This window comes from Podarcis raffonei, chromosome 6, assembly GCF_027172205.1.
Source record: "Podarcis raffonei isolate rPodRaf1 chromosome 6, rPodRaf1.pri, whole genome shotgun sequence".
In the NCBI taxonomy this organism is placed as follows: domain Eukaryota; kingdom Metazoa; phylum Chordata; class Lepidosauria; order Squamata; family Lacertidae; genus Podarcis; species Podarcis raffonei.
The window spans coordinates 67,222,516-67,250,441 of NC_070607.1; the positions used below are offsets into that span (position 1 = coordinate 67,222,516).

At 44.6% G+C, this 27,926-nt stretch overlaps 1 protein-coding gene across 6 annotated transcripts in view; it reads right to left on the reverse strand.

The window, feature by feature from the left end:
* Positions 1 to 27,926, reverse strand: part of NAV1 (neuron navigator 1) — a 263,232-nt gene that overhangs the window by 196,676 nt on the left and 38,630 nt on the right. For all 6 annotated transcript variants that reach the window (XM_053393690.1, XM_053393695.1, XM_053393694.1 and 3 more), the window contains one exon: positions 1,213 to 2,074. In XM_053393690.1, coding sequence (XP_053249665.1) covers positions 1,213 to 2,045 — 833 coding nt within the window. In that variant the 5' untranslated portion in view covers positions 2,046 to 2,074. Of the gene's footprint in view, positions 1 to 1,212; positions 2,075 to 27,926 lie in introns of those variants that run through there.

The following is a 27,926-nucleotide window of genomic DNA, read 5'->3' on the forward strand; positions in this document are numbered from 1 at the left end:
TGGTAAACCCGGGTGCAGTAATTGTCCAAGAAGCTTGACTTTGGACAGCTGGGACATTCAGACTGGGCTGGTCCATCTCAGGAGTGAAGCGTAGCTGGAAGTGAACATGTAATTCACCCACAGTGAACAACATGATGGTGGGGAACTAGTGTTAAATAATTTGTCAATGATCAAATTCATGCTTAAGGTGAACTAAGCAGAGCAGCTCTATTTCATGTCAGCCCACAACACAAAGGAACATGAGACAATTTAGTTCTACACTTCTCATGAAGTGTTGCTGTGATGGCCATCCTGATCTGTACAACAGCAACCACAACTGCATGTGCTTGGCTGAGGGAACAATAGCGTTCTCATCCTTCAATCCCTACCTGAGTTATCCCACAAATTGTCTATGTACATTATAATCCTCACCTTGATCTAGCTGCCACTCTGCAATTATTCTCCTGAGTCCTGTCCTTCCATATTAGTACACCCAGAGCACCATCAGTACAGGACTATTGAGTGGCTTTTCCAGGAGGCACCAACCTCCTTGACCTAAGGTAGCTTTCTCCAAGCTGGTGATCTCCTGATGTTATGGACCACAACTCCTATCACCTTTGACCATTGGCCATGCTATCTGAGAGTGATGGGACCTGTAGTCCAAAACATCTGGTGGATGCCAGGTGGTTCAACCCACATGATTCAACTGGCATACTTAAGATTTTAGCTGAATGAAGCTGTACTAAGCTTGGCATGTGGTGAAGCAGTCATACAACTGTTGCACTGTGTACCTTGAGCTAAAAAACTCAATACACTTTTACTGTGCCTCATCAAAGTCAACACGAGATGGTTGAGCAGTAATAAGATACATGTTGGGTGACTTGGGTGCACAGGGAAGCAATCATGCAAACATTTTACTACATTCAAATCTCTTTGGTCTTACACATTTGGCCCTATATCTATCTACTTAGCTCTAGGCTCCAAAAGGGAGCTGGGTCTCTCGTTACTAAACTTTTTTGGCCACCTTTGGCTTGTACATCCTGCATATCTGATGAAATGCTAACCTTTATCTTAACAATCAGGATGTGTGAGGAGATTGCTTTCTACTATGACACCTTCATTAGCACTGTGGTGGAAGGGAAGCAAGCCAGGACCTCCACCATCCTTTAAGCTGGTGCTGTAGACATGTAACTCCAGGAACATTTGCCTATAATTTTACAGACTGATACTTACCGATAATGGAACGGGGCTACCGTGGCCATGATGGGATGGTTGTGTTGAGGCACAGAGGAAAAACTGATAGGCCCAGTGTGCAGCACAGGGCCCTTATTGAGGTTGCTTGTGTCCAGTGAGATCACCTGAGGTTTTTCCTCTGGCTTAGACATTCCACTTCCTTTCCCATTGGCTTCTGAGGCCCACTGACCTTTTACAGGACAACTCTGAGGCCTCTTTGTGGTGGATCCCTCTGAAGACCTGGACAACAAAGTCTCACTATACAAGCTGAGATAGGAAGGGCTCTTTCCTGGGAGGTGAGAGGTTTTTGCAGGTTCAGGAATTGTACTGGGCTTCCCAAGACCCTTCTTGGCACCGCGGCTGCTACTGTCTTCCCCATGTTTTGTGGTGTCCTTGCTTCTCTCGGTTGCTTGAACAGCAGCTTTCTTAGTTGCCCCAATAGTTCTGGAGCTGGACCTCTGCATCCCCCGGGGACTGCTACAGCCAGACACCATGCTCAGGCTGAGGCTGGAATCTATCCCATCTGACCCACCATGGCTCTCAGATGCCTCCGATTTCTCCTGCCCAGGGCTTGCAGCTGCGGGAGTCTTTGGGACCAGCTTTTGCTTGGATCCTTTTGGAGCTCCACTGCTCGAGCTAACCAGCCCCTTCCCTGTCCTGGGTGATGATGCCTTCTGCGAGGGAACAGCTCCCACACTGTTCTGCCTTGGGGGCAATTTGGGCGATGCTGCCAGAGTGTGTATCTTGCTGTGGGATGCAGCTCTGGGAACAGGTATAGAGGAGGCATAATGGCTTCGTCCGGCTGCGTTCACATTGGCTGTTCCATTCATCATCAGCAAGGCCTGGTTGAAGGAGGATCAATCTGAGGGAGAGAAAAGCAGAGGAAGTTAAGCAGAGGCTGGAGCTTCCACAGCCAAGGCTCTCTCTGTCCCAGTACACCACCCTGAGTCTTGCTTTACAGGACTAAGCGTCAGATTTGCCAAGTGAAAGCCTCTCCCCAGCTCCCTTTTCACTGAGCATTCAGCTTGAAACCATTGTTTTGATGTACTAAAATTAGCATGTTGGCACTCTTTGGTGCTTTCATTTTCTTCTTTATGCTTAAACAATGTAAGGGAAATGTGTGCTGTCGAGCTGTGTCGTGTCTTAAAACATCTACACATATTTCAGTAAGGAAGATTTCCAAGTAAAGATTTGAATTTGGTTGAATTTAAACCGCATTAAAGGGGCTTTATTGATTCCCAACTCCCTTTTAGTTGGCGAGGTGTATTATTTCACTTCAAAATGTGCTAAGCCGGCTTTGTTGCAATTGGGAGCCCTGCTGCTCTTTCTGTTGAATGGGGACCTTGGACATCTGCCCTAAAGTTCTCCTTTGAGACCATCACTGCCAGAAAACCTGCATCACTGGACAACATAATGTGATTTTTTTTTCAGTGCCCTCCTCTACATAGATACCCAGTGTTGCCAAGACGTTATCTTCCATTTATTCGTCTGATGTTGTAAATAACCAGAGGAAATCAGAAGCAATTTCAAGTAACCAAGTAATGAAATGAACTATTTCTTAACCTTCCTGGTTCAGATTGCTGGTTGCAGTACTACCAGCAGACCTGGCTGAAACTCAGGACAGATGTGACGCAGAGACCCGTCCTGGCTCTAGGAACTCTTTTGCATTACAAGCCTCTGGCTGAAGCCGGGAACCCTGCCAACCACAGCTGGCTCAAAATACTATTTCACTCCACTGGAAATCCTGCTGCCGGGAGCACCCGGCAGACGCTCTGATAGACACTGTGGAGCTTAGCCTGGTGTGGAGGGGTGGGGGTTGTGCAAGCAATGTGCTCTTTTATCCCAGGCCAGTGCTTTGAGCCCCTATAATACAGAGAACTCAGCCTCTGCAGCTTTAATACTGTTATGGAGACACTCCAATGCTTTTGCAGACAGGGCTGAAAACATGCATCCATTGATAAGCTTGGCTTGATAGGCACATTTTGTTTATCCTCGTTTACAGATCAAGTGACATGGTTTTGAAAAATGGCATCAATGCCCCAAATTCAAAACTGTGAACAAGATATGCAGGGAAAGGGCCTTAAACTGAGCTGCAGCATTGGCCCATCTCGGAGTGAATCTCTGCATAACATCGTCTCACTTATATGTTGTCAGACCACCAGCCTTTCTTTACCACTAGGTGACTCCTGGGTCCCAGTAAATTTGCATCAAGTGCAATACAGCTGAACCAGCAGGTAACATCCTTGTCAGTCTAGCATCTTCAGAGTGATACAGAGCACGAAGCCAAGTAATTCTAAGCTCAGGTCACACTGAGGGATCATATGCTGTTTCTGTGAACAGGAACCATGCTGGCAGGGCCAACTGCAGAGGCCCTTTTGACTTGCTAACTGCATGGCTGGGAGGGACTGCAACTGTGCATATCCTGGACCTGCACCCTCAGGCAGCTGCCAAGTGGCCACTACTGTTGATACTTCTGCTTTGTACGCTTTACCCAGTATGCCAGTGAGTACCAAGTGGCAGATTAACCATAATGTCTGGAGTGAGGCTACAGCACTCCAGGGAACGTGGGATATTACAGTGGTAAAAACCTACCACTTATCAGAGAAGCACCACTATCACTTTTGCTACTTCCTTTCTCCTCCACCACGACCCACTTCTGCTTGTAATTCTCCCAGTCACCCCTACTCCTAACAACAATATACAGCAGAGAAAGTGCTGCAATACCTGCTATCTGCCACCAACATGGGGGGGTGCTGCTGCAAAAAACAGCACAACCTGCACATAACTTGACATGTCCTCTAGCTGGTTCTGATTGGCTGCTACTCAGAAGGAGCCTCACATCCTTATAAAGAATAACTGCAAATATCATTATGATTTATTTTGTGTCTATATTGCTCTTTATTTTAAAAATAAAATAGCTTTTTACATAACAAAAATTAAAACATAACATCTAAACAACATAAGCAATGTAGCAATATAGACATATACATTAAAACCTAAGTAAACCAATCGTGTATTCCTCCTCCTCAGAGAATTTTTTTTAAGTTGCATGATCTTGATTGAATATCGATGCTGCTATCAAAACTGAGTGAGGGCTAATTCCATTAGGGAAGGATTAGAGGAGAAAACCCCTAAAATAACTGAGTACTGGGAATGAAATATTTGACACTGAAAAAGACAAACAACCAGCCCCAGCCCCTCCCTGGATGTAAGATTCCAGTTACAGGAAGGAATCTTACAGGCTAAAGGAAGGAAATATAATGTCAATCAGAGCAGCACCAACACAATTGTTTGCAACATATTCTGGGAACAGAGATGAGGACAGAAGATTTTGAGCTGGAGTGAGAGTCATTTAATAATCCCATTATCAAACGCAAAGTGGTGGATAACACATGTCATAGAAAGCTGTCACTTTCCAGAGAGATGTGCACCATCTGGTTCCAGGGGATGCTCTGTCCAAAGCTACATGGGGAGATCCCTTTGCTGAGGCTAAGCAGACCTAGGTCTGGCTAGCGCATGGATGAGTGGATGCCTGGGAACCACAAGCACACCACCTTTGTTTCCATGACAAAAGAAAAGTGGGATATAAATTTATGGGTGCATGCAGGTGTGGGGATTATTTATTTTCCAGGTTATAATGCTAGCATACTGTCTCTGTTTCTAATGTCCCTTTTACCCCGCATTATCTGTTGCGATGTGGAACTGTGCCGTTTTCCCAGAAATGCCATCATTTACACCAGTGAGCAGGGTGTGACACAAAAGTGCATAACACTGGATAAGTCGCTACCTTTTATGCTCCTGCATTCTCCCCTTCCGTCATGGTTCACCCATGAAAATGGAGGGGAAGAATATGCCAGCACACAGCCCCAATTTCGTCCCATGGTGTAATCCACGAAAACTGTGGGAAAATTACAACGCAAGACTCCCACAAATTTCTAAGTCAATGGGGTTGCAACCAGATTCCCCACCCCCCACCTGGAAGCAATTGACATGAAAATGAAAGAAATTAACAGGTAAGGAAATGTCAGGGAAATGGGATAAAGCGCTATTTGAATGCATCTTAAGAACACAAACTGCTGCAATCTGTTACAACAGGGCATCCACCTCTTGCCCATAATCAGTATTCTGTCATTCTCAGCTGTGCTGTTTCAGGCTGCTTTCTTTTCACGAGAGTCCCCCCCCCCCAAAAAAAGGTCCATTTCAAAAGCCCCGCCTCTCCACCCCTTGCCTCTGGAGGGAAGCAGAGGTCTCTATGTTGCTTTGAGCCTAACCCAACTGCAGGGGGCTGCTTATGCTGCTGTCAACAGAAGGGCTCTCCATATTGCAGGACTTCCTGCATTGCAGCAGCCTGCTGCTCTTCAGCTCCTTCTCATCCAACTTCCTGCATTGCAGCCCCAGCGTGGATTACCCTGGGAAGGGAGAGCATGGAAGAAGAAGGTACAGGGGGAGGGTGGGGGAAGACAGAGACTCACCCAAAGCTGGGGCTACACACAGCCACTGCTCACATGCTGCAGCTCCTTACGTGCAGGAATGCAAAATCAAATCCCATTTCTTACCAGATGTTTGCTGACCTAAACATCTCTCTCTCTCTCTCTCTTGCTCTCGCTCTGTATCCTGTACTGCCTGCCAAGCCGTTATTCCAGAGCGAAGGGAGGCAGCCTCTCCAATGCTAAGCTAATTTACAGGACTAAGCCTTTCTGATGCAAGCGTGGGCTGCCCTTGTCACACTTCTCAGACCATCAGTTGCTCCCTAACAACCAAGCTCTTCTGCTTTATTTAAAATTTTCAAACATAAATTTCCTTCCCTGCTTATTTCCCCTCCATCTCCAAACCCTCCCGTCAGCCTATTCTTCCAGCTGCTGACTTGGCTCCAAGCTTGCTCCATCTGGAAGGGCAGGAAAGAGGGTTAGTTCCTTAGAGGAAGTTTGCTCTTGTTCTTTTCTTTTTTTAACAAAAATAATATGACACTTCAAGGACGCCCTATTTCTCCCTGGATCATTTCCTCACGTGCTGCCACTCTGCAAGAATCATTATAGAAGAGCAATATCGTTTAGATCAGGCTTCCACAACCTGGTGCCCTCCACATGTTTTGAACTACAAACCCCATCAGCCCCTGGCAGGGGCTGATGGGAGTTGTAGTCCAAAACAACTAGAGGGCATCAAGTTGAAGATGGCTGATACAGAGACAGGCGGAGGATTCTATGGAGTCACTTATCTCTGCATCAGTTTCTTCTCTGCTGATGACACATAACACATATCTATGTACTTTAGGTCTAATCAATTTAGGGAAGTTTTTAATGACTGATGTCTTAATGTACTTTTAATCTTTTGTTGGAAGCCACCCAGAGTGGCTGGGGAAACCCAACCACATGGGCGAGGTATAAATAATAATAATAATAATAATAATAATAATAATAATAATAATAATAATAATAAAGCCCAGAATTTATGCCTGGCCCATTAATCCACAAGGATGGGTCTGACTCATTTTAATCACCTTTGTCGAAGGAAATCCATCATAGGTCTTGAAGCAACGTGTCTTATCTTCTTTCCGGTTCGCATTTAGATACTGATGGACAAAACCCACACTTTCCCATGCAAGTATCAGGGAAGCACTTTACATTTCAGAGCTAAACACTGGAAGCTGCTAATCTGAGCAAAAATGGGGAGCTTTATGGTTCTACAGATGCTGCTGGACTCCAGCTTCCACCAGCCCCAGCCTGGGCGTGATGAGAGTTGTAGTCCAACAACATCTGAAGGACCACAGCTTCCTCATCCCTTCTTTAGAGAAAGACACGTGTTTCCCTGATGGGTACACACAGTTTTCTCCTTTATAGACAAGAGACTCCAATGAGATAAGAATTTTGCAGCTGCTCCTGCTGGCAAGTGCTGGGTGAGCCATGGAAACTACCACGACAGCATGCTTTGCTTTGCTTTGCTTTTGTTTTGAACAATGTATTAAATTCATCCAAGCCTTTCTACATTTCAAAGAAAATTCATACTGGCGCATATTGGCCTTCTAAAATGCTTTTGACAATGTTTTTGCCATGCTTCATCCACGCCATCCAGTTTTCACTTCAAAATGTTCCATTACAATACTGGCAAAACTTGAATAGTCTTCTAGCCTTGCCTGGCCAACAAAGCAAATCCTTCTGTTTGCTGTATTTAAGGCTCCACCTGAAGGCAGCTCCAGGCAGATGAGATCTCTTGATCTCAGTCCCTAATAGTGACTGCTTAATTATACTGGACTTCCATCCACCTGGTCTCTCCCACATGGGAACCAAAGCATTCCTGCCTAGGTGAGCTCGACTGCAGTCACTGTCCATGCAGTGCACAGAATTAGACCTGCAAAAAGCTGGGAGGGGGGGTGGACACATCCATTGATCAATGTTGCCAAGACACTGTGTCCAGGAAGTTCAGAACTGTAGCTGCTTCCCAGGGGAGCTGTGAAGATTCTGACAGCAAAATATGAAAGGGGGAGGGAAGAGCGAAGGAGAGGAGAAAGGGATTTCTGGTGACGTAACAGAGACTCCCACACACACAGCCTGCCAGCTACAACTAAGCTGCCAACTCAGATGCCAAACACTGTTGGGTTATATGGTGCCGGGCCTAGTTTGGAATGTCTCCCGACTACGCGAGAAGGGAAATATAGGTCAGGCTTTCAGAGTGCATCAGAGGATACAGCACAATGAATGCAAAAATGCAGACAAACAAAAGACCTCCAGGTTGATAGAATGACTGTAATCTCAGAGCAGAATCAGACTGGCAGTGTATTTAATCTTTTAAAAGCACAGCAGTCTCAGAGACCCCGGCTGCATTCTCTGCAAAGGTCACGGGGTTGCAGTGCACCAACATTCAGCTAAATTAACAGAAGGCCTCCTGCTCTCGATCATCTGACTGGTAGCCAAATGATGGAAAGAAAAGCTTTATTTGTCACACAAGATCCAAATCATTACAGATAAGAGCAATAACAGCACAAACTTGATTATGCTGGAAGCCAGGAGACACAGTGCTCCCTTCAAGTTATTTTAATTAGGTGAAGAGGACAAGCTGATGCCCAGAGGGAGGGAGAGGAGATATTCCGGATGCCACAAGGAGTATCCCACAGAAGAAACAATCACCCTTTAGCCCTGAGCACTACTAATGCTGAGCCACCAAGGCAAAAGGACACATCCAGAGGGTCATTTTGAAGGTCAGGTGTGCATCCAGGTCACACCCACCCTTTGCAGCCCAGATGTCCTGTTGGCACTGATATCTCCATTCTGCACTATGCCCTTCCTGTCCTTCTCCATCCATCTTACAGACCTTGGATTAGCACAGACCATGCGGGCACTATAATCAGACAAAAATGTGCCTGCATTTTTCCAATACATGACTTACTCGTTTCTTCTACTTTTAATTGTAATGCAAAAGTGCTGAACTGGGAAGCTGCTGCTCAGATGCACTCCCAATGGTTCCATGGCACAGAACATAATCCTATATAGACTACCGTAGACTCCTGAATTAATGGTGCCAAGTCTAATCACGATAGGGACCAGGGCTCGAAAGCACAATTAAGTGCAAGTAGATAAATAGGTACCGCTTTATAGCGGGAAGGTAAACGGCGTTTCCGTGTGCTGGCTCGCCAGAGCAGCTTTGTCACGCTGGCCACGTGACCTGGAAGTGTCTCCGGACAGCGCTGGCCCCCGGCCTCTTAAGTGAGATGGGCGCACAACCCTAGAGTCGGACACGACTGGCCCGTACGGGCAGGGGTACCTTTACCTTTGCCTTTTTAACGAAGGAAATGAAATCCTTCTTGGGTTAGGTCTTGGGATAGCAATAGAGGGCTATGATGCAATATGGCAGAGTGTGTTAAGTTTAAAGCAGCTTTTATTGACAAAAGTAAACATCCATATGTCCCTCCATTACTATAGCTGTAGAAACATCTGTTGTGGTCCCTAAGGAAAGAACGCCCCCAGTCTAGAAGCATCTTTCCACTCTGACTTTTCCAAGGCTTTACCACCATGGACTATTTGTCCTTTTCTCACAATTTCTATCAATTTTCCTAAAATGATTTATTATTATTATTAAGCACAATTTATAATAGCTCAGTCAGTAGAGCATTAGACTTTTAATCTCAGGGTCCAATGCTGGGCAAAAGATTCCTGCATTGCATGGGGTTGGACTAGATTATCCTTGTGTTCCCATCCAACTCTACAGTTCTATGATTCTGCAATTCTATATACTGCTTAATCATCAAACCCCTAAGAATGAAGTACCTTATCTAGGCTAAGCCGTTGTAACCAGTGCTCATCAAGAGACATAGCTCTGTAGGTGTGCATGCATGCCCCAGTCCTCCTCATCCTCCTATGGCATAGTAATTGGTGTCTGTCTCAGCCATGTCCCTGGCCTCAGAGTCCCATCTACTTTATCCAGCCTTGATACCTTCATCCAGTGCTTTTTTCTGGGGGGACGCAAAGGTGTCCATACCCCTAAACATTTTGTGAATCTTTGTACTTTTGCCCATTTACTGTATTTATTTTCCCTGATTTTATTAAGAAAAAAAGCACTGCCTTCATCCAAAGATCTCGAGGTGTTTCACAAACTCAAAATACATAATAAAAACAAGAACAAGAACAAGAACAAAACAAAATAATCCCCCCAAAACACAAAGAAAAGGACACAGAATGTTAATCAGCCATAGGCCTGGCTGAAGAGGAATTCCCACCTAGCTCAACCTCCAGTCTTATTGATTTTATTTCTGCTTGCCAGGAAAGCTTCTCTTCCTGAGGGTGATGGTAATTTTGATTTATTACCTGCCCTTCACCGTAATGTCAGGGCAGGCCACAGAAATTTTAAAATACAATATTAAAAACAGCTTAATACAATATTAAAAACAGCTTAAAAGAAATGATAGCCACAAGAATAGAGCGAGTCCTAAGAATACATATCTCAGGTGGCTTTATCTAGGTGCTGTGGGTGGGCCATCACTGACCTCTTGGTTATCCGTTTTTGGCATTTCTTCCATGCAAGGAGTTACCTGGTCTCTGACATCATGGGCTGGGAACTCACCTCTTTGTAAGGAATCAGGAGCCTATACTAGGAGAATTCTACCACTGAGAAAGGGATACTAGAGCGTTCCAGGATGACTGGCCTTGGTCCAAGAGGAGGGAAACACGAGAAACTCCCAAGAGACATCCAATACGACCAGCATGAAAGTAAAATAGTGAGCGCTCCATGTATGGCAACGGACAAGGAGCAGGCAACTGTTCTTGGGCAGCAGGAGCCAAATTACATTTTTTATTGAAGGAAGAATGTTCCTCTGAGCCTGGTTCCCATGAAGCTCAAAGCCACCTTCAAAACATTCCTCAATGAACACCCATTCACTAACAATCCTCGTCACTGCAAAAAAGTAGAGCATACAAGCTCTTCCATCACTTTGCATCTGATCAGCAGCTGGCAGTTCTGGAGCAACCGTCTCTCTTTTCATTTAACATGCGAAGGAAGACGCCTGTTCCATCTATGTCAACATTGCCACAGAAGCAGAATTAGTAGAACTCCTAATTTCACCTTGAACATTAACGTGAACCTTGATCATCTTGGCAGCAGTCCATGATCCTTCCTATATTTTTTCATTTCAATATCGTGTAAGGGTGAAGAGACCTCTCACACCATAATAACCAGCAAAGATGAAGCGATTGGAAGCAGGGGCAGCCCATCCTATTTTGTTGCCGTGGGTGAAATGTGTACATCACAAACATACCCTTGCTGTTCCCGCCGAAGTCTCGCTTGCCAGGGTTGCACAGCTGTGGCTTCCAGGTTCTGGCAAGATCTCACAAAAGCAGCACAAGATTGTGCAAGGCCTCTGCACAATCTCACAAGGCTCTCGTAAGATTTTGTAGAGCTCTCATGAGCTCTTGCCAGAACCTGGAAGCCACTGCAGCCACTGCTCACACGGGGGGTGCACCCACAGAGGTGCCCCCTTGGATTTTGCCACCTGAGGCAGCTGCATCAGTCTGCCTCATGGATGGGCCAGCACCGACTTGAAGGGAGGCCAGACTTTGTGCAGACAGTGCATTTCCACAATGGTGTGCTGACTAACTTGCCTTTCTCAGGTGCTCACTCCTTATTAAGACAAAACTCACTGGCTGGCTCCCACTCTTTGGAGAACATGAGCAGGAGATGATTATTGCTCTTATGTCCTTCTTGTGGACATCTAGTTGGTCATTGTGAGAACAGAATGCTGGACCAGATGGGCCTCTCATATGATCCAGCGGGGCTCTTCTTAGATGAACATGGCTTTTTATTTGAAGGCACCGGCTGCCTTTCATACACTGGGAAGCATTTTGTCTCTCTGTGTGTGACTGTCTCTAAAAGTGTGGCTAAATCTAAACAAACAGGAGTGTTCCCACACTGGCAAGCAGCAGGGAACACAGCTTCAGCCAACATTCCCAGAGTGAGCCAGGGAAGATGTTGGAAGGAGGGAGAGGGCAAGTGAAGGGAAAGTGTCTTTTGCAACATTCTGCTGGCATGAGACAGGGCGCAGGTATGCTAGTGTGGACCACACAATTATGGCTGTAATTTTCCCAGCAGCTACTATCTTAGAAAGGGCTAACACACCACACCAGACTATCCTTCTTCCACACATTTGTAAACTTGTGTACACAGAATTTAGAAGCTTGAATTATCTTAGATTTGCTGCTGAATCCATTTTCATTTGGTCAGTCTGACCTGTTACCCCAGGAACCTTCTGCTCCATAAATGGCAGTTTCTGCAGCTTGAGTTTTTAAGAATTGGGAATGAACCCCTTATTTACTTTTCAGCACCCCTAAAAAAATAAGCAGGACAATTCCAGGGTGCGTGATCACAGAGAGGAGCCTCTAATAGAGTTCCTCTATGAGCGTTCAGCAATAAAGATCTTATGAGTCTTTGACAGTGGAAGGAGCATAGCCAAGATTTATGATGGAAGGGGCAAGTATTTTTTTTATTTACTTGATTTAGGGGGGGGCAGCTGCCCATGGACAGTGGTGACCAACCTGTAGTCCTCCAGACATTGCTGGACTTGAACCTCCATCATCCTTGACCAATGGCCATGCTGGATGGCGCTGATGGGAGCCAGAGTCCAACAATGGCTGCAGGGGAGGGAGGCACAGGTTGCCTATCCCTGCATAGTGGGAGATTTATATTAAGCATAGCATGGAGCTGATATGAGCATAAGTGTCAATGAGCTAATATTCGTATATACATTTCACTGTTTTCTATATCAAACAAAGTTTCTGCCACCTTACAGAGTGCGGATTCTCCAGCAAAAGGACAAAATAGTAAATCATAGCAGTAGGAGAGAGATTAGGAACGCAAGGGCCGGGAATGAGAACAAGAGAGAGAGAGAGAGATTTTAGCTGAGATTTGGGAAATGATGGAGAGTTGATGAGGCAGAAAGGAACACAGCCTAGGATGAAGGGCCTCAAAGGATCTCGTTAACAACTACATGCTTGCTGCCTCTTCGCAGGGACCACTCAGGAAACTGGTCCAATTTCATCCACAGCATTTCTGCCTCATTTCAGAACAAACCAAGAGGTTTTAGAAAACTGGACCCCACCTTGCAATTCTCTCTCGCAAGGCACTGCAGAAATCGAAAATGTTCAGTGACTCAAGAGCAGGGTTTGAATTACAGATAATGTTGAATGTCCTTCCCCACAAGTAGTAATCCAGTAGATGGATTTCCCTTTTTTGCACACAACTTTATTTCACAGGATTTTTTTAAAAAGGAGCCAAGGAATCTGTTTGCTGTATATTTTGACAGCTCTTTTCAATGTTGTATGGTGGTTCCTGAGATGAAGGAGCATGTTTTGTCTATGTTTAGATACAACTGAACAACATTTTGAATCAAAATGGCAGAAAGCCTTTCAAACTTCGCTGATGTTAACCACTGATTTCACAACTGCATCTTGGCTTCTTAGAATTACCAAGAAATGCCAGATAAAAGGCTGCTAGTATATCATAAGCTTTTAAAACAACAACAACAAAAACTTGATTAACAATGGGGAGGGGGCACAGTTTGGGATTTCCAGCAGCTGGCATATATTACTATTTATCTGCCACACATATATTCCACCCTTCCCTGAGGATTTCGGGGCAGCATAGAGGGTGCCCCCGGACCCCATTTTTTTCCTTACAATGACCAACCCTGGTAGCATCTTTAAAAGTGCCACAAAGTTTCAGCTACTCCTAAGCTGTTTCCCAGTAAAGGCAGGTTTAAGCAAACATCTTCCAATGCAAGGCAGCTTTTAGCAGGCTTTGCTCATGTATACTTTTGTAACCATAAGGACTAGTAACCTGTATAAAAGAAAATAGAAACAAAGAAAGATGAGATACTCAGGAAGCTGAGTTCTATGTTCTATGCTATATTCTTCACTTCTCTGTTTCCCCACAAAACTGCAGCACACCAGCAGCTCTTGTGTTGCTTTTTGTTTGCAAGAAGAGGCATTGTCCTTGCCATTCCACCCTGTCCCCCAACATTTAAACAGGCAACTCTCACAACAGCAAGGGGAAAATGAATCCCCAGAGCCACCTGGATGCTAATAACACATGACACTGGACAACATTCTCTCCAAAGAAACAGCAAGCTTAAGCTTGTTAAGCACTTTCCCCCATCGATCTACTGAAAAGGAACTGGCATGGGGCATACTTAAGTACTTTTTATAGCACAACTATTTATATAATGCATTGTGAAAGGAGGTGATGGCTAATTTAGTTTGCTGGCTTATTTTAAATGTGTTGCCTCCAGCTTCTTGTATTGCTGAGTGTTCTGTACTGCAGTTTACAAATACTGAAAGTAATCACATATATAAAGTGGTCATAAAAAAAAAAGAACACATAGCAGGGGTGATGCAGAAACAGAAGGTACATTTACACCAATATCTTAAAGCAGTTAGCTTCACACCAGCCACTTTTACATGGAAAAGCCTTTCAATAAATTGTCATATTCAGAAACTATCCAGGCAGTACAATGTGTCTTTGGGACGCAAATGGTTAAGAGCTGCTTTGTTTTGACTGCAGGAAAAAAGCATGAAATGAGGCTGAAATTGAGGAACACACAGGCCACTAAAGTGTAGGTGTTTTGAATATTTCAAAAGTGACATCCAGCTGCTAAATGATAGAAGGGAAAGGATTCTGAAAAGTGAGAGCCTGTGGATGCATGTGTTGCCTGCAATAAGTATCTCAGCATTTTCTAAGGGTTCACAAACAACAGTAACAGCAGCCCTTCTCTCTTCTTCCCAGCTGGTGAAAGAAACAGATGGATAGCATGCAAGTGCGTGCAAACATGTAATACAGGCTCTGTGATGGGGAAGCTAAACTCAAACAGCGAGCTTTTCCTTTTCAATAGCCCTGACTCCACGATCACCTTCATCTGTGGTGCTGAAAGGACAGCTCCTGTGGGGTAACTTCAAGGCTACAGCCCAACTGCGGCTGAGGTTTATCAAGCCACCTAACGGATTTGCAGGCAAAGCACCTACTAATATGAAGAGGATAGCCAGATCTTCTAAGCTCTTTAGATTTCCAGGTTTTGAATGCCTGTTTGTTGCTTGCATGATCTGCAACACTAAAAGCAAAGTGATGAAATGAATGTCTCAGGATGGCAAACATTTCTAAGGGCGTCTCCACTCTTTACACAGCAAAAATGAGTGCTGGGTGTTAAATCAGCACTCCCTGCAGCAAACACATAAAGTGTGAACTGTCCATAACCTTGAAGAGTTATTGCCAGTCAGTAGACAATCATGCTGAGCAAGAAGGATTGTTGGTCTGACTCACTATAAGGCTACTTCCTTTGCTCCTGTATGTTTGCCAGGAAAAACGTGGAGATTCTTAAAGCTGAAAAACTGAATACTGTATAAACATCATTGCTGCTGCTTTCCACTAACCAATCCATCTTCCCTATCGCTGCTTCTCAATCTTACCAATGCAGCTCTTTGTATTATTTGCTCCTTGGCCAATAGCACCAAATTTGTGCAAAGGGTGGCAGAAACAAGGAGGGATTGCAAAAAGTTCCACAAAGGTTTTTGTTTTGTTTTGTTTTTACTGAGTGAAAGGGAATTAAAATGGCAGATGTGGTTCAGTGTAAGTACTGTAAGTGTAGGGTGATTCATATTGGGGCAAAAAAATCCTAGCTTTGTGTGTTCTGTTGGCAGTGGCTGACCAAGAAAGAGATCTTGCTATCATGCAGGATAACTCAATTAAAATATTGTCCCAGTGTGTTGCAGATGTGAAAAAGAAGATTCCCATATGGATTTGAAAATAAAATGGTCAGTACAGTGGTACCTTGGGCTACAGATGCTTCAGGTTACAGACTCTGCTAACCCAGAAATAGTACCTTGGGTTAAGAACTTTGCTTCAGGATGAGAACAGAAATCGTGTGGTGGCAGCACAGCGGCAGCAGGAGGCCCCATTAACTAAAGTGGTACCTCAGGTTAAGAACAGTTTCAGGTTAAGAACGGACCTCCAGAACGAATTAAGTTCTTAACCAGAGGTACCACTGTATCTTAATTCCTTTGTAGAAATCTATGGTGCTACTGTTCTTGGAAAACATCTCAAAAAGGACATTGTAGAGCTGGAAAAGGGACACAAAGGAGCAACCATAATGATTGGGGGAGTTGAACAACTCCCCATGAATAAAGGCTATAACATCATAAAGTGATATCTTGCATGATGAACAAGTACCTTACAATAGGCTGCACAGCTAGAAGTCTAGGCGGGTCAGTTCCCCAGCCCCTATACTTGCCAAAACTAAGAGGGCAATGAGGGCAGTTCCCCAGCCCCTGTACTTGCCAAAGCTAAGAGGGCCATCTCACTCTCTCTCCCTTGAACTGCCCAGAAGTCATTCTTGACCAGTCCAAACATGATACCTGTTTCCTACATCATCATTTGGTGGTCCAATATATGCTAATATTACTATTTTATTGTTGTTAGCCACCCTGAGCCCAGCTTCGGCTGGGGAGGGTGGGATATAAATAAAAAATTATTATTATTATTATTATTATTATTATTATTATTATTATTATTATATAATTAAGTAACAAAGTGACTAACTGCCTACAAGGAAAACACAACTTACACACTATCGGCAATGCATAAATCTGAAATTTTAAACTGTCAAGTTTAAATAAATTTCAAGTGAAAATTAACTTGCGTTTTTCAAATAGCGGCAGCTATTAATCTGAATGTCTACCCAATGAAACACAATAGCCAAGTTCTGTCTGCAAATTTATAAAGAACCGTGACTGTGAGCCAAGAAATAAATATGTGAAACTCACTGAGCAAAACTGAAACAGTATCTGTGAAAGCTTTCCCTGAGGCTCCCGCATTTTGGTCCCACTAGCATGAAATCTAATAACATGAATCCAAGCAGCACAGGATAATGCATTGGATCTGGTCCATGAGCTAGTGAATCCCAATGAACTTGGAGAAACCTGGGCTCACGGTATACATGGAGCATGTCCTATTTTGCAATCTGCAGGCACCATCTGCTGTCCTTCAGGGCCACTTTCAGCACTGTTTTTAAAAGACACAGGTGCACATGCCTCTGTATTAAAATGAGTGCAATTGTCCTCTGGGATAGGTAACACACTCTGTTCCTAGGGAGGAAGTGAGTTCTCTGGGCCAACTTCCAGGGTCTTGCTGACTGTTTGTCTTTTCAATAGAGAATACACATGATGCTGCCTTTACTAAATTATGTTAAGCCCCCACCCCCTTACACCACATTTACACATGCAGCTTCAAATAACAATTTTGAAAGAAGACTTTAGAGAATCAGAGCAGGATGGACTTTGCAGGCTTTAACAGATACAATTGGCCAGCTTTTCTACTCGATATTATCATATGGAGGACATACTGGGCTCCATTAAAACTGGTCTGCTGAAACTGATACATCAGAAAGTGATGGCATAGAATTAAATGCCATAAAGACAACCAGGGGTGAGCCTCTGGGCTATTTGTTATCTATAATCAAGTGCCAACTCTCTACCTTTTGATCATTCAGCGCCCCTAGCATTTAAAGCAGGCACCCACCCAGGAATTAGGAGCCTCTTCTTCTAAGATTGGCAGCTCTTTGCTGAGAAAAGCTCCTTTGTTTTTAATAGCTACAAAAACCAAGAATGTGTATCGTCCTGTAATAGGGCTTTAAAAGGCAAAGAAATTGCCTAAGGGAAAGATGCTGGCAACCCTAGTGTTTCTTATGCTTTTAATGTTCAATGGGCTGATCATCTATGTTAATAGCAAGGTCTTTTTTATAGGTTCAGTCCCATTTGCAGAAGAAGGTGCTCTGGGGTCAGCTGCTCTTGGAAAACAAGGAGAGAAAGCCTCTCTTCTTTCCAGGTTCAGTAAGTGCCATGGTGGCCTTGGGGGCCAGAATCTTCCTACAGCAGCTCTGATGCAGAACAAGGTTCAGACTTTAAGAGGCCCTAAGCACTGAAAAGGTTTTGCTGCCTCCTATATGCAATTCAAAATAAAAACATTATTAAACCATAACATCATTTTAAACAGCAAAAAAGCATAGATGTATTACAACACGAGTGGAATCTGATTTCCTCCCATTATTTTGATCTCTGTTAGTAGAATGCCTCCTGGTTTAGGGTGGATAAGAATTTTTTTAAGAACAGAAAAAATGGGAGCAGAGTGTGTAGTGTCATGTAAGGAGGTCTAAGAAACACCTGGTCTCCTCCCATGATGCCTAATGTCTAATTCTTTCCAAACACCTTTTTCCCTTTGTCTGGTGCCCCTGTTTTGCTGGTGCCCTAAGCATATGCTTAGCCTGCCTATTGGGTAATCCAGCAGGGATCCCAGCTGGCTCCAGTTACAGCTCTTTAATAGCTCAGTGGTATTGGATGGATATAGCAAGCTTCTGAGCCACACAGAACTCTTCCTCGAGCAAGAAAGATGTCCCTTGAAATATTGCTATTTATCATTCCAAGACAGCCACTCTCTTGAAATCCTATCATTTGGACAGTTCAGCATCCCATCTGGATCCACAGAGCCGGGCAGGGAGAAGGAACTATTTTCATCCATGCCCATTCTCTGGGGCACCGAAGCATATGCAGGAAAAGAAGCAGTTTCTGCTATCTTAGCATATTGAAACAAGCAAAATAAATGGCTATTTTTACATGATCTGATATACTATGAAGCTGGACTGTGTGCTGCATTCAACAGAGTAATAATAAGAAAAATTGCTTTCTGCAAGCTGCCTTGCTAACTTTACATTGTTCTGAGCTACGCTTTTCTATGATTCACAGCAGGCTTTAGTGTGGCCTGGCCATTGATGGGGGACAATGAGCACCGGAGGGCAGTTGGCTGCTCCAGGCACCTGGGGTATGAGTCACATTGCATCCCCAAGAGGCATCTAAAAATGCTTCACCCTGGGTGACTATAGCAGAGTATGTGCAAGGAGAGCTCTTAATGAGCTGCTTAGCATTGAAGGAAGGAGGGCAGGGAGGAATAGAACTAACTTCATGAGTTTTCCCAGGGTGCTTGCTTCTGCATCCCTTCAATATCTCTCCACCTTATACAGTGGTACCTCAGGTTACATACGCTTCAGGTTACATACACTTCAGGTTACATACGCTTCAGGTTACATACACTTCAGGTTACATACGCTTCAGGTTACAGACTCCGCTAACGCAGAAGTATTACCTCGGGTTAAGAACTTTGCTTCAGGATGAGAACAGAAATCGTGCTCCGGCAACGCGGCAGCAGCGGGAGGCCCCATTAGCTAAAGTGGTGCTTCAGGTTAAGAACAGTTTCAGGTTAAGAATGGACCTCCGGAACAAATTAAGTACTTAACCCGAGGTACCACTGTATATGTATCAATGCATATGTTATGAGGAAACCGCTATAAACATCTCCCCATCTAAAGGAAACTAATCCCATAAAGACGTCCCTGAATAATGGGGTTATTCAGTAGTAGGATTTTATTCAGAAGTAGGATGAAAATAGGACCAGAGGGCTCTCTCACCAGCACCTGCCACCCTCAGTCTGGTGCATATAAGTAAGAAATATTTCCCTTACTTTTATACCCTGCTGGATTCAGGACTAAAGGCAGAGTGAAATTGTGAAACCATCTCCTTGTTGCACAACCCTATTATTTCATCCCTCTTTAGCTCCCTGGCTAGGCTCAGAAGGGGAGGGAAAGAACAATCTTAATGTGCCTTATTTGAGTTTTGGAAGTCACTTCAAGTTCACTCAGAGATCCAGCCAAGCTGCTTCCACCTTCACTGGTTCTCCTGGCCTGCTGTTCTTGCTCTCCAGAAAGTTAGCCAGGTAGCTCCATTCTGACCAGACTCAGCCAACGTGATAACCCTCCGACCTCAATGAAGTTTGATCATACCTTGAGAGGTCAGTTTCTCATGCCATCTCTCCTCCAGCGTCCTCAGCTGGAGCTGGCATCGCCCTGTCACCCTGTCATCTCCTCCACCCTGTGGTTTGTGGGACAGCTGCGATCAATTTATTTTCATTAGCACACTGAAATCACTTCCTTTTTAAAAAGCTAATTGGAAGGGGACCGAGTGAGAGCAAAGGATGGAGCCAATTATCTAGGTCAAGCCTGCGTCCTGGTAGGCTCCATGAACTAGCTTTCACTCTCTTAGAAAAGGTGTGACACAGCACTAATGGGGACTCTTGCACAGCAAGCCTGGGCTTGGCTCACCTGCTGGAAAAATGTCAATCCACTAATTGCATGGCCCACATTGTCAGAACACAGTTCGCGATGAATGAACCAGAGCTAGCCTGCGAAGAGGCAGAGCTTGAGGGGGTTTAATAGCAAACATGCATGCCCAAATCAACCATTTAAATTAAGTTTATTGTTTTGCTGAAATTGGAAATTTTCTAAACACCTTGGGGGCATTTTAAACTTCTGCCTAATAATAATGTAATGACGAGTCGGTCCTTACGTGAATGATACTGGATACAAACCAGAGGGGGCATCTTTTATAATGAATCATATTAACAAAACAGAAAAAAGGAGATTTGTTTTGTAGCGGGCCTCAACAAGCAATGAGAACCTGCTGTGACAGCAGCTTATCTTAGTTAACAGTTATTTGTAATGCAGGTTAACTGTACTGATTGAAGGTTATTTATAATGAGGAGATATTCGACAGCTTCACCTCAGACTAGAAAGAAGCACTATCTTGATGTGGAAGCGCTTATAAGAGTTCTATTTTCAAAAGCTAACCTTGCCCTAGAGATAGGATTTGTATTCCATTTGTCTAATGAATGATCTTGTGAGGGCAATGGGGGGGGGGGGGCTCATGCACATGGCATCCTGACATCATGTGCTGAGCATCACACTTCCCACCCTAAGCTGGGCAGAAGCTTCCCAAGCTTTGGGAAGGAGGCACCAGACTTTAATACTTTAACACTCTAATTTACTAGGAACATTTAGGGGACTAGCCTAGCCTAGTCCCCCTAGTCCACTGATAGCACACCCCTGTCCAGGGCACAGCAAGCAGTTTGGGGGGTTCAAAGTAATAGGCAGATTTTTTGTTCTATTCCTGTCCAATGCTGGATCCTGCATAAAAGGTTGGAGTACAGGACCACTGATAGTTTTGTAAGCAACTTGCTCCAACAAAGGCTGAGAGCTTTTTAAAGCTCTGGCTCTCTCCGACTCCACCCCTTTGTGACTAAGGGCTACGTCCACTTTTCCACTTGTCCTGTGCTTTTTAGGCACAGGCCCGAGTAGCTGTGCCCCCCCCCCCAGTTTCCCCCTGGAAAACACAATCTTTGTCACTGAATCGGACCAAATGTCAATCCATGGAAAACCCAATTGTCATTTGGTTTGATTCAGCAGTAAACCATAGGTTTCCCTGGAGGAAAGCAGTGGGGCAGACAAAGGTGTGGACAAATCTGAACTCTAGATTCTTGAAGCACAACCCTGCTGGCCTGAAGATAGGCACTCATCCTCCATCCCCTAGCTTGCTGTCTGGTGTGTTACCTGTGTCACCAGATTGGCAAAGTGCAAAATCCAAAGAACACAGAGTCCCTGCAGACACTTTGCAACATTTGGCCAGCAGGAACAGGTGGCCTCCGAGGCCAGTGGAAAAGGTGCCTTAGACTGCAAGCACATCATACTTTTAAAGCACATTTCCTCCCAGATAATCCTAGGAACTGTTGCTTGTTAAGGGTGCCGGAAACTGTAACTCTGTGAAGGGTAAGCTACAGTTCCCATGATTCAGGGTGGGGAGGGCATGCTCTAAATGTATGGCGTGTGCATAGCCTAAATATCAACGGAGGGAATGTCTGTTACCTTTACTGAGCAGTGGCTCGGTGCAGAGCGAAGGACTGACCCCATGAAATAATTTTGTGGCACTGTAGAAGGAAATAAGGTGTCTTCCAAGTTCAACAGCACTATCACCAAATACCCTCAGTCATCTATGCCTGCGATATTATCTACCCTGAATCCCCAGAATACAGCAATTTGCCAATCTAAATACAATTAAACAAACATCAGAAGGAAGTGGTTTCTGTGCTGTCTTCTGTAGCTGTGCTCAGAAAAGGCTGCTAAGTCAGCAATAACCTTCCTCTCTTCCTCTCTCTCTCTTTCTCTCTGCAGCTGACAAATGTGTTGTGCTTCTCTGGCCCACTTAGCTACTCTGCCAATTATTAGGAGCTGGTCCGGCTTCAGGCCTTGCCAGATGGACAGATGCCAAGGAGCTTGTGCTGCTTCTAATCCCTTTCCCAAGGGGACTGCAAACCCTAGAATGAGATTCAGCTGCCATTACCACAGCAACCGCTAATTCTGTGAATGGAGTTCGGAGCTTTTGTATCCTGCCACAGACCAGCGAATGCAACAGAGCATCCAGGACTTAGGAGTGCAAGGAAAGGGATAAAAGTCCAAGATGGAGCATGGCAGACCCAGAATGAAAGTCCATGGAAGGAATGTGACAAAGCAAAAAATAAAATAAAATAATTAAAATTAAAATGTTAAAATGGCCAGTGTCTAGGGGATGGTTTCTTGAAGGCTAGGTGAAAACTCTAAAACATTCATAGAACCCAGGTCAAGGAGGGAAAAAGGGATTAAGAAGCTAATCCAGAACTGAAAGGATCTGGGGAAAGGATCAGATACTGATGGAGTGTCTAAGCAGAAGCTCAGCCATGAAATGTGCTTACAGCATTCCATATGCACTAACACAATGTGTACATCCACTACATTAAAGGCTGGCCACACAAAGGATTTGTTTCAACTGACAAAGTCAGTCAATTAAAAAAAAAATCCTGTAACCCTCCTGATTGAAGTTGCCCATTTGTGTTGTACTTATCTTGCTATCAAAATGTTAAAGTGTTGGATGAACCTGAATTAGCTGTATGCAAACAGTGATAAGGAAACTTCTCTGTTCTAATTTTAGATCATGTTCTTCTCATTTAAGATCATGTTATCTCACGGAGAGGAAGCACGAAGGCAAACCAGTGGTGACAAGATGTGTGAAAGTATAGCTCAAAAATAGGAAGGACTGATCCCAGGATTGGAAGAACAAGCCCTTAAAAAAATAAATCTGAGTGGTGGGGTTTGTAGTGCAGAGCTAGGTGGACTTGGCTTGCTGTATCTTTCCCCCCTAGAACCTCAAGATATCCATTGATTGGATATTGTACAAAAGACATAGACTTAATGTTAAGGAATTCTGAAGCCAGCCAGTGGTTTTCATTTCCAGAACTGAATGGAGCTCACAGTCCTTCGTCGCCCAAATCCAAGCTTCCTTCATTTCTGCAATATAACTTAGGGTAGGGAGAGGGGGATCATGTAGTTGCTGCTTTGTAAAACAATTGGGAGTCAGAAGTCCTTGCTAATCTATCACAAACAACCCAGGTATTTGTCTGATCCAGCAGGGTTCTTATTATACCTGTAGATCTAGATCTACACATTGCCTCCACTTGGGTTACAGTATATCGCAGTCTTCTCCCCTGTGAGGCATGTTAGGGTGGGAGTGCTTTGGCTAAGGCCACCCAGGAAGTTTCATGACTGAGTGAGCTTTAAACTCGTTTCTCATGCCACCAAACCCAACACTCTCATAGTGCTGGCTCACAGAAACTTGCATTTAAAAATCTGTTTGGCCTACATCTTTTTGGTGCAAAAGAGTAAGAATGGCTGGCTCTCTCCTGCTAACTCCTTCCACCATCACCTTTTAAGAAGAGGGCAGAAGAGGCATTCAGGCATCGAGAAACAGTCTTCGGAGTGACCCTAATCCCAAGCAAGTCTTCAAGCTTTTCCAGGATTTCTGCCTGGCTTTTAGGGGGAAAAAGCTTTCTGAGGTTAGGAGCAAACAAATAGCATTTATGAAAGCCACACACATGCAGAGGAGAAATGATGTGTCAAAACTCTCCTCTGCCTTTCAGCCCCCAGCACATTAATATTAGCTTCACATTCAGGCCAAGAGCCCAAACCTTGGCAGGGGATCAAGTCCCGCTCTGATCCAACTCTTGGATAAAGCAACTAACAGGCTGGAGTAACGCCATGAGTACTGATGCAATTTCCCTGGTGTAACCAGATGAGGATCTGGCTTGGACTAGAGTCATTGAACGTGAGCCATGTGTGCAAAGCAGCCACCTCCCTCTCTAGCCTGCTCACACCAGGAAGAATGAATAACCAAGAGGGAGTTGCTGTTATACAACTGACATAAAACTTTTTCTACAGACATGGGCATGATCAACAGAGAAAGGTACTTTGGGAGGAAAGCAGTCTTCCAACTGAACCAGAGCTTGGGCAGCAACTTTAATAGCCAAGTTAACAACCCACAGACTCATCACTCTTCAAGGCAGCACCCCAGGGACCAAACTGAGTTCAGGATTTATAAGCCTGAACTCCCCCCGCCTCAATTACTGCAGTACAATCAAGCTGCTGGTCATATGTACATTAACTCTGGCTCTGGATTTCACAAGATCATGACTCTCACAAATTCCATGTTCATGAGATGCCTAAGGGAGGCGGGGAAGGAGCACAGGCAAATCCTACAAACAGAAAATGGTCTGGTCTCCTTGCTCATTTCCTCGTGCAACAATGACAATCCATGGAAAGGGATGAGCTGAAACCAATATATTTGCAAATTGGAAGTGAGAGGGAAAGGAATGTTATTCACCAGCTGGCTTCTGAGTCATGCCTCACTTACAAAAGTCATTCTTAGACCCATCATAATTGTGCAATTTACCCCATCCATCAGCTCAAGATAACTACAAGTCAGAATGAACAGGACAGACTTCACATGGCAACTGAAAGATCACACTGAGGTCAACATGGTGTATGCGTTTAGAGAGAGAGAACTCCATTATTTCACCATCACCGCTGAGAAGGCCTCAGGAGGCAGAGGTACCTAGAAATGGGCCTTCAGTTAAGATTTATGTCAGGCACATTCCTGCAGAGAAAAGCCACCCTTTAGAAAAAAAATTAATTGAAAAGACCACCCTTCAAGTATCCTAGTCCAGGAATGGGGAACATGGGACTCTTCAGATCAGGGGAGTTATAGTCCAAGAACACAAGGTCCCAGTCCCTGCCCTGGTTCCAAGTTGTTTAGGGTTTTAACAACAAAACTGAGCCCAGAAACAAACTGGCAGCCAGTGGGAACTCTTTCATTATATTCAGGGGTTCTGCTGCTTCATCCCCTCTCAACTATAGAGGAAGGTTGTAGCTCAGTGGTAGAGCATCTGCCTTGCATACAGAAGGTCATAGGTTCAATGCCTGGCATCTCCAGGTAGGGCTGGAAAAGACAACTGTCATTGTAAATGACACTGTGCTAGGTGGACCAAGGTTCTGAGTCACATTCCTATGTACCCAACTTCCAGACTACATGTTTTCTAGTGTTTTACAGCCTGCCTTGCTGTGGGAGTGTCAGGTAACAACTCCCCCCTTACTCAGCCTAACTGAAAACACTGCAGGCTGGGTCTACTGGGATCATCCTGGCAACAGCTCCCTCCCACAGCTAAGAACCCCGCCCTCTGAACTGAAGGACTAGGATGCTGGTGACAATGATCCAGTTTGTTTTCAAAGATCTTCTGCATAGGAGGGAATGGGCAATTGTGTGATCAGTGTGCAGAGAAAGGCAGAGCTCAGTGGGAGTGCATACTGGCTTAAAACAAAGAAGGTGCTGTTCTCCCAGTAATGCTGACGCTTAAAACTGAAGCTAGCTTTGTCATAGTGTGTCATCAGAAGCTTTGAGAATCCTCCGCAGAGGCTGTTGAAGCAGCCAGAGCTTTATATTAAAAAGGTGAAAGACTCAGAGGTGACCTGCTAGAAAAGCACTCCTCGATTCTAAGCAAAAAATCCAGCTGCTTTACTTTTAAAGAAGCTCTGGATTCATCGCTGAAAGGACCAAATGCCTGAAAGGATCGAATGCGTGTATGATGATCTTCACACAATGGGGCAGGAAGCAAACCTGTTGCTTGGCAACGCAGCTCTGAAGGCTTCCAATGGGCCAGAAGCTGATATTAGGCAATGTTCTCTGAGCAAAAGAGAAATAACCAGATTGGAAGAGAGGATGGCTTTAAAAGATGCTTAGATAAATCCAAGAAGGATGTGTCTATCAGTGGTCACTTGCCACAATGGTGATGCTCTGCCTCTCCTGCTGGAGGCAGATTGCCTCTGAATGCTTGCTGAGAATTGCAAGTGGGAAAGTGATGTTGCACCCAGGTCCTGCTTACAGACTTCCATGGGCATCTTGTTGGCAATTGTGAGGAGAACAGGATGCTGGACTAGACGGGCATTGGGCCTGATCCAACAGGGCTCTTCTTACGTTTAAAGGAATCTGTCCTCAAGAATGAGGAATGGGAAAGGGACGACAACATATTCTGCATGGAGTCTAATAAGGTTTACATAGGAAAAGTAGAAAAAGCACCCCAATACCAGCCCCATCCTTGTTAACCCAGGGCAGGGAATTCCAAATTCTGGGGTAAACTAGACATAAGGAGTATTAGAAGAACAGGAGTCCCTCAAAGGCTTAATGTTCTAGGAGAGTGGTGTGGCAGCATCCCAGAGGTGCACTTTGGCATGGTGAGATCAAATATGCAGACCCTCCAATGGGCGAACACCTCTCAGCAATCTTTTTGTGGAAACGGCAGGCCAAGTATAGCCTTCAGGGCAAATTTCCCATGTCAACACCACTTGGCAAGTGGCTATTCCTTAATTGAGAGAGATCTGCAGTTGGAAGTGTGGTTGAGAACACACTGTCTTTCTTGAAGTTCCTTCAGTTCAGGGACAGGGGTCCCCTGCAGGTGGGCAGAGGGCAATGCACTGGCCTCCCACATGCATCTAGCCAGCCAATGTGAGAACAGGGTGCAGGATAAAGTGGGTCATTGGCCTGATCCAGCTAGCTCCTCTTGCGTTTTTATGTTCTCAGGCCTGGTGGCCAAATGCCACCCTCCAGCTTCTCTGTTGCCCCTTGAACATGGCCACAGTAAAGGCAAAATGCTTGGGGACGTGAGAATGTGGTGGGTGGCAGGGGTTAAGCAGTGCAAGTGAGGGACTGTACAGCTCATGACTCTATATATAGGAGCTTGGCTTCATCACATTTATATGGGAGCTTGGCTTGATCTCATTTGTTGCCTCCACCATCACTGCCCTTACAATAAAACACAATATAATAATTAAAAGCTAGAGGTTTGTTCAAACTAGGAATTAAACAATTATGTGAAGTAGTTAGTAAACACACGCACATTTATTTGCTTTGTATAATTTAATCAGAATACGAATTATGCTTTGCCTCGGTGATTTTAAAAAAAAATTGGGACAGGAGCACAAAGATATAATGGCACAACTAGGCAAGAGCTCAGATGGAAAAGGTGGAATCATCTTTCAGCGGGTACCCCTGTATAAATCAAGTGAAACCCTGTTCAGCACAATGGAGTAACTGCATGCATGTCATCTGGGTGCCCAGAGGAGAGGCATTAGCCCCAGTGCCATCACCTCTCAATAGTATCAATGTAAGTACTGTTTTCATCCTTCTTAACATCAGATCCCTCCTAATCCCCACTCTGTGATTCAGCTCAACACTATCCAAATCCATCTGTACAGAAGCTACCAGAGGGTATAACCACACAGGCTCACACAGCCTTTCTCTCTTGGCTGCACTATTAAAAGAAGATAGAAGGAAGATGGGACCAGGAAAGGCCTGGCAGAGCTATTATTATCACAACTCAGCAAACAAACATGGGAGCTCCCCATGATAGCTCAGCTCTCCTCTCTTATTGGCCTTAGCTACTCATCAGTGATCCCATTACACACTTAACCCTCTTGACTAAAGCCTGGCCTTGTATCTATTTATTGAGATTACACCTTCAGATTCTCCATCTCAGTTACCAGTGGAGGCCCTAGGTAAATCGGAGATTAAACAGAGGAAATTGATGGCTGAATGGAAGGGGCAGAAGCAAGATGCCATGACTGTGAGGGGTGGATGTGGACTGAATCTTAGAAAACCAATGTTTTGCGGGAGAGAAATACGTAGGTTTCAGTTAAGGCAGGAGTGGTGAACCTGTGATCCTCCAGATATTGTTGTGTTCCATCAGCCCCAGGCAACCGAATCAATGCTCAGGGATGATGGGAGCAGCAACGTCCAGAAGGAACACAGGTCCCTCACCTCTTAGTTATGGTGATCCAGCAGATGTGTTCAGTATAAGCTGTGCATGCCTTGGGACTACAGGGACTGGCAGAAGTGAATGCAGAACAAAGTACTGAAACACCAGGTGGAGCCTCAGCTCAAGAGTTAAGAACA